This window comes from Drosophila simulans, chromosome 3R (assembly GCF_016746395.2).
Source record: "Drosophila simulans strain w501 chromosome 3R, Prin_Dsim_3.1, whole genome shotgun sequence".
Classification (NCBI taxonomy): domain Eukaryota; kingdom Metazoa; phylum Arthropoda; class Insecta; order Diptera; family Drosophilidae; genus Drosophila; species Drosophila simulans.
In genome coordinates this window covers 2,575,525-2,591,917 of record NC_052523.2, presented here as the reverse complement: position 1 = coordinate 2,591,917, position 16,393 = coordinate 2,575,525, and the positions used below count along the sequence as shown (strand labels likewise).

Here is a 16,393-nt window from a genome sequence, read left to right as displayed (position 1 = left end):
CGAGACCGAGGCCTGCCACTTGGGGATTACATAAATCCGAAATTAGTTAATAAATGAAAACTGTGAGCTGTGAAATGAGAAATAAGAAACAAGAAATGCTTTTGTTCGATATATTGAAATCACGCCGTTACGTTTCGATAAAACGTTTTGCTGCTGCAACTCCGGCTGCAGTTTTTCACTGACCCGCGGCTTTCGATCTACGTTCATTCAGTTGGCCAATGAAATTGGCTTATGTAAAATCACTGCCATCAGCTGCCATTAACGTAGTGACATAAAAATTAACGGAAGACAAGGTGAGCAAACACTTCAGTCAATTGTCAGGCCTGCGAGCAAAGTTAACGTTTGTCAAATAATTATCTTGTTGCTAAAATTATGAATTACTGCAGAATGGTCATATAATCCATGGCTCCAGCGTTAAGGTCACCAATTAACACTGATTAAAACGGATGACTCGGGACTTAGCTTAAGTCATTTTCAATGTCTTTTCTAATCACTGCGACTATTTTACAAGCATTCAAAACAGTTTTTAGAGTTTTTTAAATCCTCAACTGTCCTTTTTGAAGCTCGAAATTATAAGAAAATTGAATAAACGGCTAAGTACTTTTAACGGCTAAGTTTCAAATAAAACTTTATTACAAAGGAGTTTAAAAGCCTACAAAGTCTAATATTATTCATATAAATGATGTTTTCGTTGTTCTTATATTTAATTTGTTAAGTCGCTTTTAATTTTAAGTACAATATAGGAATAATTCCATGGAATGAGATATATATGAGTATGTCGCTAAATAAAAATTTATGTATTAAAGTGTGAATACTTTTATGCATTAAAAGTTTTGCACTTTTACGCAAAAAGTTAAACCTGGAATACAGAATAGTCATACACCTTTTCTCTTGATCAATATCTTCTCAATCTTGTCAATTAGTATTCCCACTGTAGATATACAGTTTTCCTTGGTCATGTTGGCCTAGACCTTGCAACTAGCCTAGTATATCGGGCATTTGCATGTAACCTTAGCCAGGCTCTATTGCTCTATCCATATATTACACAGTCACTCCACCTTCGCAGGTGATATCGCGGTGACACCTAGCCTCCCAATGCAATTAACGGCCCGACTTTCCACCACACCCTCCGAATTGGGTCGAGACATTCCGATTTTAATGAAGCGGCAATTGCAGGGGGACACATATAAAAAATAGGTATAATTAAATGGAAGCCGTTCTAACGGGTTGTTAGTGATTCAAAAGATTCCAGTCACGAACGCGACTCGACGACAAATTACCGTTTCACAAATGCACTTGCCAAATACCCAAGAACCCGCTTAGCCAAATAAGCCAGACTAAAAATAATCCAGCGATCGCAGCGTATTCACAATCACTCAGGCAACGAATATATCTGTAAGCTATATCTGTATCTGTGAGCTACAAATGGCATGCACTTACCACGTGTTTTAAGGAGGAAAGGGGCAAAGGGAAGGGAGTGTGTGGTTCAGGCCAAACAACTTTTCTTCCGCGTTGCACATGCGATGGCGATGGCGTTTGCAGACTACTACAGACTACAGACTACATACTACAGACTTCAGACTGCAACCGCACCCACCCACAAATGGCCCGCTAAAATCAACAATTAAAACCGCTCACAATCTCCCGCCTGCATCTGATGCAATTTTAACATTTTTCGAATGCTTTTTTAATTTTGCGCTCGCAAATTACTATGATAGTTTCAACTGGACAACAGACAGCAGAGTTTCGAACTGGCATAATTTGGCATTCAATTGGATGGCTACGCCTCGCTGCAAAAAATGAAGCTAAACAAGACCCACGAATACAGCTGCATAGGCAACTAGTTTCTAAACGTACAAATATAGAGATAGAACCCGAAAAATCTAGGCTCCGGCTCCTGAAACAAAAGCAAGAAACGCTAACTGGGCTATGAGTAACCACTCCGAACTGCTATTGAAAGCGAAAGCATGCTGGCAAGGTAGCTGGCTTGTTTTTGCTGCTTTTGCTGCAGTTGGGGCTGCTGTGCCGCTTTTGCACTTCTGAAACTGGTTCGCCGTCTGGACATGTAGGCAGCCAACTTAAAGTCTTCTAGCCTCCACTTCAATAACACCCAGGCCCAGCCAACCCGACTCGCCCGAACTCGACTGAACTCGAACCCAGCACGGAAAAAAATTATCAACCAGAACCTGTACAGACCACGTTTTGACCAGTCATTGGTCAAAATTCACATAAAGGCAAAATTGGTTCAATCAAACTACATCTGCAAAGCTCGCGAATTGTTGTGTATTTTGTTTGAGGAATTTTCAGCTACTTGAAATAGCCAAATCTAATTTATTTTGAATTATTATCGAAATAATAATTACAACCATTTTACTGCTCATTAGACACATCAGTTATAGCAAAGCTGTCTAAAATGCCACTTAAAACAGAATAAATAAGAAGAACATTAAACATAAGAAGATATTTAGTGATTCAAAATTTATGGTGGACTGTAAAGTGTTTTTAGGATCCAACTCGGTTGTTCTTCATTGTAAGATTTATGTTGTAGGCAGTAACTGATTGCAAAGTGGGCTGTTCTCCTCACACCTTTAATAAAATTAACCGCCATAGTCTAAAAGTTCATCCTTTCACATTTTTTCTCAGTGTTCCCAGATCGACTTGCCATCATCGTCAGCTGTAACTTTTTTGCCGCAGTCTGTGAGCTGGCTGTAATTTCATATTCTTCCTGCATTCCGAAACCTTGAATCACATTTCTTGCTATTAATTGCACACATTTTTTGCGATTTTCCTTCTTGCCACTCGAAGGCGCCGCTGAGTGGCTGCCGTTGACCGCCGAGCTGGGTCAGATTTAATGGCTACAACACATCCAGCAAACAGCAGCCGCAGCAAAAACGACTGGCTGGCCTACCTTTTACTGGCACGCACTGCATTCGAGATGACGGCCTGTTTTAAATGCCAGCCAGTTGAGTGACTATGGGCTAAATGGCTCTCCACTTTTGTTTACTTTTATTTGCTAGGCGGGGCGCGGCGCTGGATATCGGTGCATAAATCGATTTGCATTGCCGGCCACCGGTTGACCATCGCATTAGGAAATCAAGCTAATGGAGCTGATTAAATTTAAGCTATGAGTTTTGCTTGCAACAGCCAACGCGGCGTATACTCGATTTTCATATTGACTATGAAAAACTGTACATTTGGTGAGCGAGCAGTAATGCGCGATACTGTTTAAAAAGCAGATACTTATATCATTTAAATTAATTTCAAATCTACTTAAAAATCAAATTAAAAACATGATATCTGTCCTACAAAGTGATTGAAAATTAAATTAAAGTTTTAGTAACTATAACAGAGATAGCTTTTATCTCACTTAATAACAAATAACAACAGGGGAAAATGTTCAACTCCAGTTATCCATTCCATTCCGTCCATTTTAAGTCTTATAATTCATAGGAAGCAGATGCAGCATTTTAATCTAGAAAATAATTGATAAATAAATGGGTATTATTATTAGTAAGGTGAAGTTCAGCCATGAATATATAACGACATAACTTTGGGATTGCTAGATGCCGTGCCCTAGCCGTGATTAGTTGCAGATACAAATTGAATGCTAGTTGCGCACTCACACAATCACACACACACACACTGTGCTGTGAACTTTTTCAAGCAAAAATTCCATTTGCAACCCCCACCTTAAAAAAGTACATAAAAAATATGAAAGAAAAGAAAAAAATGCAAAGCGCAGGCAGCCGGAGTTTGAAGTAAAAAAAGATCAATTGACAAATGGTTTGGGCCACAAAACAATAGACGCCGACGTCGACGGCGACTGCGGCGGCTCTGCCAGCGTCGCTGCCTGCATACCAAACAGGTAAGCTGAGGTAAATAAAGGTAAGCTAGGTGGGAAAGGCCAGAGAGAGTGAAGGAGAGAGGTTCGCCACGCAGCGAGCGAAAAGCTGGCTGCTACGAATACCGTTGCAATGCCGCTGCCCGCGGCGACGCAGAAGCCGACGCAAGCGGCGCTGCGACGACGACGACGGCGACGTTAACGTGTGGATTGTTCGCGACGTTGCGCATGCGCAGCGGTATAAAAAGCTACCGCTCGACGAAAACCACACACATTTCAAGTCGCGGTGCCAGTGGAGCGCAGTCAGTTCAGAGTTTTTGAGCTTGAGTTTCAGTCTCAGTTTTTTCAAGTGCGGTTCCGTCGGTCCCGATCCCAACTAAAATACAAATAACTACACTCGCAAAATGAAGAAGTTTTTCGTGGTGTTTGTGGCATTATTCGGAGCCGGTATGTATCTTTAGCTAGCTAAGTGAAATGAAGAAAAAAGAAAGAGGAGCGGCCAGTGGAAATTGCTTTTCCGCTTGCGCAACATGAAGGACACTTGAGTGCTGAATATCAGTGTGCAAAAATCGAGAGTGTGCTTGTGCAACGACGGGTAAATCAACTATCACTGCTCCACTTTTACCAGCGATCGAAGCTAAAACTGAAGCTGAAACCAAATCGAGATCGAAAAGCGAAAAGCGAAAAGCCAAACGCTAAAAAGAAACGAAACGAAAAGCGAAGCCAACCAGAGGGAAATGCAATTGAGCATGTCCCAGCCCAGGCTGAGTTTTCCACGCAGATACACAGTTTCGATTGCGATGCAGGGTATCTGTATCTGTATCGGTGTATCTATGCATCTATGCATCTATGCATCTCTGCATTCGATTCGATTCGGTTCGATTACATTACCTCATCGGAAAGCCTTAAAAGCTGGGAGAGGTTACAACAGCGACGATCGTCTGGCTCCACTGCAACTCGATTGCGAAATTGGTATCGGTGAGGTAATCGATACCAAGATTCGAGCTGCATTGGATAACCAGCCAGCGCGCAGCCTCGGATTTCTAACTCCAGTTTCGAACATGCCATAAGGTGTGGTCAAGTCGGAATACGCCAATTCTGACATTGACATTGAAAAGCACTTTAGACAGACAGCCGCCTCCTCAAAGATGAGATACAACTGGGCTAGGCTGGGGAATTTCAACTACGCAACTATGTAGCCACTCCCCGAAAGCCAAATCCAAACCCGTTCGTTTTTTGGTTATTCAACCTAAAAATGCTTGCGAATTGCGTGCCATGCATTTTTTCTGCCAAGTCGTGCATGGCCGTAAAAAGCAATTTCGCTACTCAATTTAATTACCAGCAATTTCCAAGTTATTAAACTTAACAACAGACCGAAATACACTCGTAAATGCTTTAATGGGCCCATATTGATGAGAAGCCGCCGAGCAGCACTGTCAAGTTCAAGTTAGCATTAATTATGCAATGGCACTCGCCAGTTTACCTCACTCAAGTCCACTTGAATGTCTGACTTTAAGGCCCGACTTCCCTTTAAGTGGTCGAAAATGTTACAACCAGGCCGCTAATCGCGACGATAAACAATTTAGGGGGGGGCAAAGATTTCCAAAAAACGAGAGCGCGCACAATAAATTTCCGCATTCGACTCTTGATTATTTTTCCCTTCTTGCGGTTCGGTATCGAAAACTAACACCAACCGCAGCTGGAAAAAAATGTGGCCAAAGACAAACAAAATAAATTGTGCCATTTTGTTGTTTTTTTTATTATTTTTGCTATTTTTCTATTGCCACACAGGCAGCGGCAGCAAGTCACGCCTGAAAGGTTTTTATTTTGTGGCAACAAAATCAAATGAAAAGGGCCGACATGCAACTGGGCGTGCCGAATTCTATAGGTTGCATTAGGCCAGGCCAGCCAGCACACGCGCTCGGCTATCTATGCTGATTTATGGCCAACAGCAGGGAGGGCCAAAATACAACGCTTTTAAAACTCAATTTGCATGCCACTTTTGCCCGGGACCGTCGTGCTTTGAAAATCAATTTTTCTCAAAGCGCCAGCGTCGATGCGTTAAATTCGAAATAAAGTCCAACATATTCAGCGGTAAATGCACAAAAACCGGCTAAGTCTTCTTGGGCCAACATATTTATTGCCCGATCTATGACAAGACTCAGCCATTGAGGATATCTAGTGACACAGACAAGTTGGAAAACATAAAAAATGATTTAAAAAAAAAAACAATGTAAGTCCTTTAGATTGAAACTCATACTTTAACCGAATTAGTTGAATTTATTTCTGCAACACAATTTGACTTTTATTGATCGTGCTTACAAGGCTTTGTAAACTGTGCTTCGTCACTACGTCGACTCCCTGCCACACTGATGTAAAATATAACATCTGGTATTGAATTCCCTAGTCCATGCTAAAAACAAATTTTAGATATTTAAACGGTACATATTTATCATATATTTTGTGTTCCAAAACTCAAATACATCATCGAATCGGTTGAGTATCTTTTTGCGCACTTTCCGGCCAACACAACAACATCGCTACTATCAAGTAATAGACAAACAATAGACCGAACAATCCAAATACAGATTAACCCACATACGGACAGCCGGCCCACAACAATGTGGGCAAATATTTAAATATCATTACGATGTTGTCGGCGCAGCGTATGCAAAAACAGTTTTTGGAAGACGGCAACATTTAGCGGAAATGCTCGAGTGCCGTTGTTGCCGGGCAAATGTAAATACCTAGCGGGCCAAAGGCTCCCCAGCGAAACGTGCTTAAATGTCAGCAATTTTCTTGATTTATACGGCGGCGATGTCTTGCCAGACAAGAAGACAAACAGCGATAAAAATAACACCACGCCAGCCGGAGTTGCAAACAGCCCGGCAAATGATAGATACACACTTGTGCCGCCGAGTGCCTCCAAAAGGGGCAACCTGCGACTCTGACTGGGATTGTGGCTGCAACCGCAGTAGCAGGAGCAGGAGCAGGAGCTGGCCGCGATTATGGGTCCGGGTCCTTCATAATGCCTTCAAATTTGCCTGCTGGCATGCCAAATGCTAGTGGGTCGGGCCTGGCCGGGCCGCCCTCCGATCGGGGTTCATTGCTCTGATACTGGTATTTATGGGCTGACAACTGAGTTGGCCGCATGCGATGGGAATTTGTCATCATTTGCCACGTTACGAGTATCTTCCCGGCAGGACGACCTAAGATATGTAGCTCGAGATTGCGGAATGCAGATAAAAAGCAGAAGTATCGATACGTTACGCATCTAATTACGGATTAGGGCCATGAGTTATTGAAAAGCACGGGCATTTGGTTATTTTGCTAACGCACTCATTTGATAATTTTAAATTATGAATTAATTTGCATCTTGACAGTGTCTGTCATTTGAGCAACACATAAATTAATTTCATTTAATCGAGCACTGCGGAGTTTGTAATTTGTGCCAGAGCTGTGTACATTTTTGGTTAATTAAATGATTATGTTAATGGACGACCGGACGTACGAATGATAAACAGCGACCGGGGTCAGCCAATGCCAATGGTGTGCAATCAACCAATAAGACCAACACAAATGTCGGTTTAACTGTTAAAATGTCAATAAAAATGTATTATTTAAATGCACATAAACAGCCACATAGACACCCATCCGCATTGTTTGTGCCAAAGGAGCAAAAAATGTAATTAAGCGCTCCGCACTGATAGATAAACCAATTATGGCCGAACAGTAAATTAAATGGCCTGCCACACCAGGCAATCAGTCTAACTAGCTTATAAATAATTCGCTGGCTCACGTGGATTGCAGTGCAGATTGTGCCATATATGTATCTATGTATGTACTCCTATGCAGCACTCGTACACTCAAATTGCATTGGCATGCCGGTCAAGCTATTTATTTCCAAGGTGCGCCGGGCGGCACCGCCGAGAACAAAAGACGCCCGATTGCCAGACTTCAGAGTGGGTTAGTAGTCGGTCTAGAATCTGGCCGAACCGGTTCCCAGCGAGAATGTGGGCTAGCTGGGCTCTTGGCTTTCGTTTTCGTTCGTCTTGCGGTCTGCTCGAGGCTAATTTAGCCGTTATGTCATGTCAACAGAATCTCAGCTCTTGTTAGATAATGGAAAAGTAGCGCGTGATATGGTTAGATGCTATCGGTTTCAGCAGAATTGAACAGAGTGCTAAGTATGTGAGTCACTTTGTGGGCTTGACTTAAAACTTTAATTTTTACTAAAAAGCTTTTAAGAAAATACCATGAATTCTCTAGAAAACAATACGATGATCAAAACAACCCGTTCCTGGAAATCTTTTAATACAAAGTGGTTCTAAATGTAAGAGCCAGATAAGTCACTAATAAATGTTGTTAGTTGAAAATTTTAATTAAAAAAAATAAGAACATAAAGTCCTTATTATAGTTCCTTGCCTGCCTGCTGCCACATTAGGCTTGGCAAAATATTGCGCATACGCACTGTGCACCAGGTGTCTCAGTAATTGCTTAGAAAACATGTGGCCAGAAGCGCACACAGCTATAAGTGCACAATCATCATGTGTACACAGGCATTAGGAGTGCGGTCCATTCCTGTGGCCGCTGCAGAAAGCAACTGGCCGGATTGCACTCTTTCCGCACAGTTGCAGGTGAAACAAAGTTGTTTCGCAGATGGAATGGCGAAGGTTGCAGCTGCCTGGCTAAGTGCTCGCCAATGGCCGTCCTCGAACCATGAAATGCCCGGCTAATTGATGTCGCAGACTAATCACGAAAGACTCGAAGAACGGGGGTAATAAATTGGAATTCCTTGAATTTAAAAATTATAACACACCCGAGTGTTGCGATATTAAATTCAAATTTAAATTGTGGCTGCGATCAAACTGCGTAATTAACAAAATTACAATAAACAAATGTGAAGCGCAAAACGTAGACCGAGTAAACAATCAATGTTTTTTGCGACTCCGAGTTGGCTAAATGACTGCCTAAGCCAACCATATATGTACGTATATGGCAATACAGCATTTATTCGCTAAAAATAAATACGCAGCGAAAATAACAGTTTTAATTAAAGTCCGCAAATAATTTTGTGGGAGCCGCAGTTTTGATTTATTCGAGGCTGTTCATGAGCGCCGAATCTGCGCAAATGTAAAATTTGATATTTGATTAGTTTACACACAAAATGAAAATTGCATGTTGTTTATGCAGACCAGCGAACCAGTTGATTTTTCTATGTTTTCATTCAATTGTTGCATTCATGTGGTTTCCCAGGCGCTTTGCACCTGCTTTTATGGCGCCCAACGAGAGTCCCTTTTGGCGCCCCACGTGGGGCCTGACCATGGACTTAGCCCACGGCTTAGGCAATTGATGCGCACTTTTGATTGAACATTGCACATTGGAAATGAAACGTGACCGCAACTCTGCGGCTTTGCAATTAGATTATCACACACACACACACATAAACGGGACACCCAGCGGGCGAATTTCTTTTCAATGCCAGACTATACGTGGGTAATTATTTTTTGACTGCTGCCATTTGATTTTCCATCCCAGATATATAGAAAATGCCGGCAAATACCGCATTAGTTAGATGTACAAATGCAATTTAGTTCGTTACGCCCTGCGGTTGCATTGAGCTCAGCTTCCACAAAAACAGACGAGGCCGCCGACGGAAGAGGAGAGGGTATAAGTCCTTGGTGGCGCATTTCAGGTGCTTCAACTCCCTGTCACAGGGTTCGCAGTAATTCCATACCCAAAAACGAGGGAGAGTAAAGCATCGCACGAAACAAAAGTAAATGCAGTTGGCCCTGAGCTGTCAGCGATCTGTGTGTGTCTGCGACTGCTGAAAGTTGCCTTCGAGATTTATTGGCAACCGTCGTCTCTCTGTCAGGCATCAGACTTTTTAAAGTGAATGCCTTTTGGGCCACATGACAAACGGTCGTGCCCAACGTCATCATCGCCGAGCTCGTCTTGCCGTCATAATGATAATAAGCATTTTGGATACGTGTGTATCTGCATCTGCATGTCTTGAGATTCCTTAATTCGTCAGCGCCTTTCCTTCGAATGGCTCTTATACGTTACACACTTTTTCTGGACAACAATGAAAATGGAATTGCACGTGGCTACGCAAAATTACAAATAAATGGTTCCCATTCCCTACACCTATCTATACAAGTGTTGCCCAGAATTATAACCATTATTGAACCAAGCGCACTTCTCACTTTTTATTCTACGCTACTTAATTGTATTGAATTCTATGTTTTAGCAAGTTTCTTATTCCCACCTTTTCATTGCATATTTTACAGCTGTGGCCCAAAGTAGCTTTAAGTGTCCCGATGACTTTGGATTCTATCCACATGACACGTCTTGCGACAAGTACTGGAAGTGCGACAACGGCGTTTCCGAGCTGAAGACCTGCGGAAACGGTCTGGCTTTCGATGCCACAGACTCCAAATACCTCACCGAAAACTGCGACTATCTGCACAACGTGGATTGCGGCGATCGCACAGAGCTGGGTAAGTTTCAAGTAAAATAGGATTGATATAGAAGTCATTTTTTGTACTGCAATCGTAAACAGCTTAATGAACGCTAAATTTGAATAACAACTTCTTACCATACACATTACTCATGAAATGTTATATTCCCATTGAACAGAGCCCCCAATCACCACCCCCCACTGCTCCCGCCTGTACGGCATCTTCCCCGATGAGAACAAGTGCGACGTGTTCTGGAACTGCTGGAACGGCGAGCCCTCCAGATACCAGTGCTCCCCCGGATTGGCTTACGATCGCGATGCTCGCGTGTGCATGTGGGCTGACCAAGTGCCTGAGTGCAAGAACGAAGGTGGGTTCGACAATCCAACAGGTGCTAAGAGACAAATAACTAACTATGACTATCTCCTGATTGCAGAGGTGGCCAACGGATTCTCCTGCCCGGCGGCTGGTGAGCTGGCCAATGCCGGTTCCTTCTCGCGCCACGCCCATCCCGAGGACTGCCGCAAGTACTACATCTGCCTGGAGGGCGTGGCACGCGAGTACGGATGCCCCATCGGCACAGTGTTCAAGATTGGCGACAGTGATGGCACTGGCAACTGCGAGGATCCCGAGGATGTTCCCGGATGGTGAGTTTAAATCTTTATTTTCAATATCTCCCTAGGCCGGCACTGTTTTGATGTGTCTTGCTTTGCACTCCGAACGTCAAAATAAGAAAGGTTAAGGGGTCATCTTGCTTAAACTTGGGGGTGCTGGGGGATATTCGCCTTAGTTGGGGACAAAAGCTTCGAAACTGTAGGCACTCGTACCAATATGAAATCTGAAGAGTCTTTCAGACACCTTTAAATATCCTTGGATATGACATTTCGATGTCCAGCATTCTGAATCTAGTTTGAGGTTTTCTGGCACGCTTACATCACTTAGCACCTATCACCACACAACATCAATGTCTTAACTTTTACTATCCACTGTCTATACTCAACACATATCACAACCACGCCTCACTTATCCATATCTCTGGCCTATTCTTACATATCTCTTTACCTTGGTCCCATTTACTATTACAGTGAGGACTACTACGGCGATCTGGATTTGAAGAGCATCCGCAAGAGCGAACTTCTAGCTGGACTGAACAGTGAAGGTCGCACTAAGGGCGCGCCAAAAACCAAAGCTGCCTCCTCCTCCTCATAAACATAACATCTACAACAAGAACCTACAACTTTAACAACAATAACTAAACAACAACAGCAACTATAACTACAAAACAATACAACAAGATCAATCAACTCAGATACCCCGTTCCCATCCTGCCAAAAATCCCCCACATCACAAATCAGATGAGAATCAAGAGATATAATACTCAGCCTCAAACCGAAATTCGAACCACATCAAGAACTATTTTCCTGCCATTTTCGAACTTCTCAGTTGACTTCTGTACTGTGCTTCTAATTTATGAATCTATAAATCTCTCTCGTTTCGTCTGAGTCAAACTTTGCTGTCTCTTCATGTTTCCGTTTTCAACAAGTATAAAAACATATCGAAATTGCCACGCAAATTCAGGCTCGAAGAACTAACACAAAATTTTGTAAACAAAATATAGAGAACATCGAGGAATGAAAGAAATCGTTCAATATGAAGCGTAAAATTTAGAGATTTGTACATTTAAGTGATCCTTGTTTTAAGATTATAATTTTATTTTATACATAAAAACGAAAAACAACAAAAATATATAAAGAAAAAAAAACAATACATTTCTAATTTCTTCTGTCACTTCCATTCCTATTTGAAAGCCTTTAAACACATTAAAGTGCCTTCAACATTTTAGAGAAATCAATGATAGGTAGGTTAGCTTTTGTTTTTTTAATGAATGATAAACGGCGTACTTGAATATTTTTTAAGTCTGCTTCCCTGCCAAGTTTTTGTGGAGTCCGAGTTATTCTAATTTAATGTTGGACTCTTCAAAGCAAAGAATTTTCGACAGATCCTTATAAAAATGTTTAACACATCAGTAAGTATCGTTTGTTTAGTATCCGACTACTTGACAATATCGATTTTTTTCTTCGCCTGTCGTTAGAGTCTGCAAATAATAAGTAAACATAAAACTTTGCCAGTCATATTTGCGGCAAATGGGAAGTTGGCTGGCATTTCGAGGAGACCAGGAAGTCTTTGCCTTCGTCGCCGTTGACGTCTTTTCAAATGCACAAGAACTTTGTTAATTATTCATTAGATTCTATAAACAAAAACGCGATACAAAAACTTTAAATGAATTTTCAAATTATCAACACAATTGCAGGCAGAACCAGCCATACACACAGCCTTACAAGTAGCGAAGGGAAATGGAAAATGGGAGCGGTAAAAGGCAAAGGCAAAGGGGTCAGGGGACAGGGGACAGGGGACAGGGAAACCGTGGGCAGTGGCACCTCGATAAAGGTCCTGGAGGGGCCTGGAATCGGGTAGGGCTTCCTTTCGCCCCCACAAACTCATAAAAGCTGGCAACTTTAACTTTTGCCTCTGTGTGTGAATGTCTCTCGTTGTATGGGTGAACCTGGGCTTGTGTGCATTTATGGCGCACTGGAAAAAAGTTTTAAAACTAATTAAATAAAAATTATAAAACTATACAAACTCGAGGCACAAGTTGTCGCAAAAGGACATTTTCTACTCTCTTCTGTCTGTGTGCGTGTGCGCGTGTATGTGGCCGAGCTGTGTGTGTGTGTGTCGCATAAGCTCTTTTTGGCATAGAAAAGCCGCGTAAAGAGCTCTCGGAATTTTTGGGCAAATATGAGCATAAAGTCGCCTGCATCCATTCAGTTTGATGTTCCTCTTGGCTCTTGGCTCAGCTCTTAGTGCCACTAGCCACTCCCCGATGTCCTTGGTCCTGGGAGCCACACACCGACCGCTGGATGTCATCTTTTACTTTAATATATTTTGGAATGCTCTCGTTGTGGCTGCGGGCTGGCAGTTAAGTGCAGCAAGTAAGCAATCTTCAATTAAAAGTTGCTGCTTTTCCCATTTCGCCATAAGAATCCTGTGTATCCTGCTTATGTTTGCGGCTAACTCAGCTTAGATCCAGAAAAAAGGGACTCAAACGAATAACGCACAGCGTACATACAAGTGTTTTATAAACAAAAAATGATTTAACTTTAACAAAATTACACCAATGTCCAGAACTAAAGTAATTGAATCACTAAGAGAAAAGTTTGTAGACAAGCATTTGGTAAAAACCAAATGGGTAAACGTTTAATTAGTAATGAGTTTTGTTTAAATATGCATGGTTTTGAACATTATAGAGGTGTAAAAGTACTCAAAAAATAGTATAATTTGTTGCTAACAGGCTGTCCAAGATTCGTGTGTAAATGGACCCAAAGAACCAAAGCAAACTCTCCACTTGTTTTCCTTGAAGTCAAAATACACGAACCTCTTTAAAATTTAAAACTTTGGTAATTTGATTCGTAATTGCCAAACCTATTTTAAAGTTTTGGTTCCAAGGACCAGCTGTTGGCTTAAATTCTCCGTGCACAAGTAGTAACTGGGCAGCAGTCTCCGGCCAACCGCAGTGCATACACGAGATGGGGAAAGGACTGACGAACGGGCACTGTGTGCGTAACAGGATAGTAACTCTTGATGGATAATAGCCAACGGACTGCTCTGTGAGGATGTCCGCCTGGCAATGAAATCCTTTTAACATTTTGACTCTAATTAATTTTAATGATGATATAAACGCAGAGGCAGAACATAAACTAGAGAGCTGAGGAAAAAGTTATGAGTTGGCAACGGCTTGTCAATACAGTTTCATATATATATAATGGACAGGAGGCGGGGATCAACAATCGGACAGCCGAGGGATCCATGGTGGCCAAGAAATACCCGAAAAAAACGAGAAACGTAAATAGAAGAAAACAATTTTGGACCACTAAACAAGAGCCATATTTTGCAGCTTACGCCCCCTCACTGGCCATTCCCCTTACCATCATGATCCGCATCTTTATCAGGGCAGGAATAAGCCGCTACATTTATGGTGCTGACTTCTCAACAAGGACCCAGAGTTGTCCTTGGTTTTTGGTCAATTCCGTTTAATTTAATTTAATAGCCTTGCGCTTTTTGTCATTCGCTGCCCAGATCCGCAAACACAGTGCGCATTTTATATGTTCGAGTACACAGAGAGAAAGGGAACGTGGTCATATATAGTTTTTTGGTTTTTTCCTTTATAAAAAATGTTCGTTTGTAAAAAACTATATTAAAAGCGCCTAGTTGTCCACATTGATCCCTTCCTTGTCCAAAAGTAGTTCGTATGTACGAAGAAGTTAATAGTTAGGATCTTTTTTCCAGTGTAATGGACCATGGGGGGTGAGGGGACATGCATGTCCTGGTAGCAAAAGCGTGCCTCGCCTGCTCATCGCCATCACACTTGTCCTTGTTGGCTGCGCTTTAAAGGCAATTTGTTGTTCGCTGATAATGTTGTTATTGCGGCCAGAAGGCAACCCAGCCAGCTAGCGTCTTTTAATCCTTGACGTCCTGTTGCTTTGCTCTGTCTCAGTCTCCATCGTCCTTTTGCCCCGCCGTTCGCGCTATTCCATTTTATCTGGCCAAGCCACAAATCCTTGTGAGCGGGCTGAGCCCCTCTCGTCGTTCGCTGTGCTCGTAACAAGATTTTAACAATATTATTTTTAATTACGGTTTTAATAAATATTTCCTTTGTCAATTTACAACACAAACCGGGAAGCTGCTCGGGGCTTAAGAGAAAAGGCGGAGGGAACAGAAACAGAAGTTGGACGCATAAAAATAAAATTCCTTTCGTTACCTAATCAAATTCTCCTGACTTGTTAACCATGTACATACATGGCATAAATTCCTCGGAGCGTGACTGGCAAGAGACAAAACAATTTAATTAAACAAATCAGAGCCGGGCCAAGGAAACCCCTGAAACGAAAATTTCCCTTTGAATACTATTTAGCAAGAATTTGTATTTATTTAATGCTTCCCGTTTCTGCTATTTACAGCGAGGATTACTATGGCGATGTCGACCTGAAGGCTCTGAAAAAATTGGGCTTTTAAGAATACAGGCCCATAGAACACACACAAAATTTAAGTCACGGCAGTTGAGGCCTGAAAGTCGCTGCAGAAAGGCAAGAAGAGAGGCGCACCAAAAGGAGCCAAAGGATGACGAAGGATCAGAAGGAAACCACAATAACAGTGGGCTTAAATGCTTGCCACACGTACACTCAGAACAATTTTCGAGCCTGTATAATTGAGGAGTGCGCTATTCCGGGCAATGACTTTGACAAAAAATTACATTTCTGTTTCAATTTAGTTCATTCAGTTACAACGGGTTTTGAATATAACAAAAATAGTTTATATCTTGAGTCAAGCATGTTAAGTGAGAGATTTCTCACAGTGCAAATACAGAGATACACAAGCACACATAGGCATAAAAAGTAAAGTATGCACTCAGAATACATATGTAAGAATCGTACAGTTGCTTTTAAAGACTGACCACAGAATTGCCCCAAAAACAAGCCGATGGACAAATAGTCGAAAGTGCAATTGAGCACCTTTAAGTTGAAGTAATAATTAAAGTATCCAATCACATTAGCTCTGGATTGAAGACCCTCTTGCGTCGTGGGAATTCCAAGAAACCTTTGATGAGCCGGCGTCGAATTCCGCGTATTCCACGATTACCACAGTGGCCGCAAAGTCAAATTTAACTTATTTAACTAAATACTCACGAAACCACACACACAGACCGCCCATGATTCCCAGACCCTCTAATAACTTCAATGTATTGTACATAAATAGAAGCAGTTTAGGACTTAAGTGTAAAACTGAAATAAAATAAAGTTTTTCTTTAAAATTAAAGAGTGTCTTTATGATTAATTTTTAATAGGATTCATTTTCAGCCTACATTTATTGGAATAATTTGTTGTATTAATTTACAGATAAAACTCGTGCCTTTAACTTAGTTTTGCTTTAAAATAAGCTGAGCAAAGTTAGCCCTAAAATCTTTGCCACACATCATTTTTACTCCCTATGGTCAAAGATTATAAATGGCACAAACAAACGACACTGTTATCAGCATTCTTCA

At 41.8% G+C, this 16,393-nt stretch overlaps 1 protein-coding gene across 2 annotated transcripts; it reads left to right on the top strand.

Annotated features, from left to right (window-relative positions):
* The first annotated feature begins 4,082 nt into the window (after positions 1-4,082).
* On the top strand, positions 4,083-16,167 carry LOC6726916 (protein obstructor-E). Of its 2 annotated transcripts, none has more exons than XM_016175903.3 (5): positions 4,083-4,288; positions 10,129-10,338; positions 10,478-10,666; positions 10,733-10,943; positions 15,312-16,167. In XM_016175903.3, exons 1-5 carry the CDS (start codon positions 4,246-4,248, stop codon positions 15,364-15,366), a joined length of 708 nt encoding a protein of 235 aa, XP_016033420.1. In that variant the 5' UTR covers positions 4,083-4,245; the 3' UTR covers positions 15,367-16,167. The 2 variants fall into 2 exon arrangements, with proteins under 2 accessions (XP_016033420.1, XP_002102318.1); XM_002102282.4 differs by lacking the exon at positions 15,312-16,167 and adding an exon at positions 11,382-12,063.
* Positions 16,168-16,393: the final 226 nt, after the last annotated feature.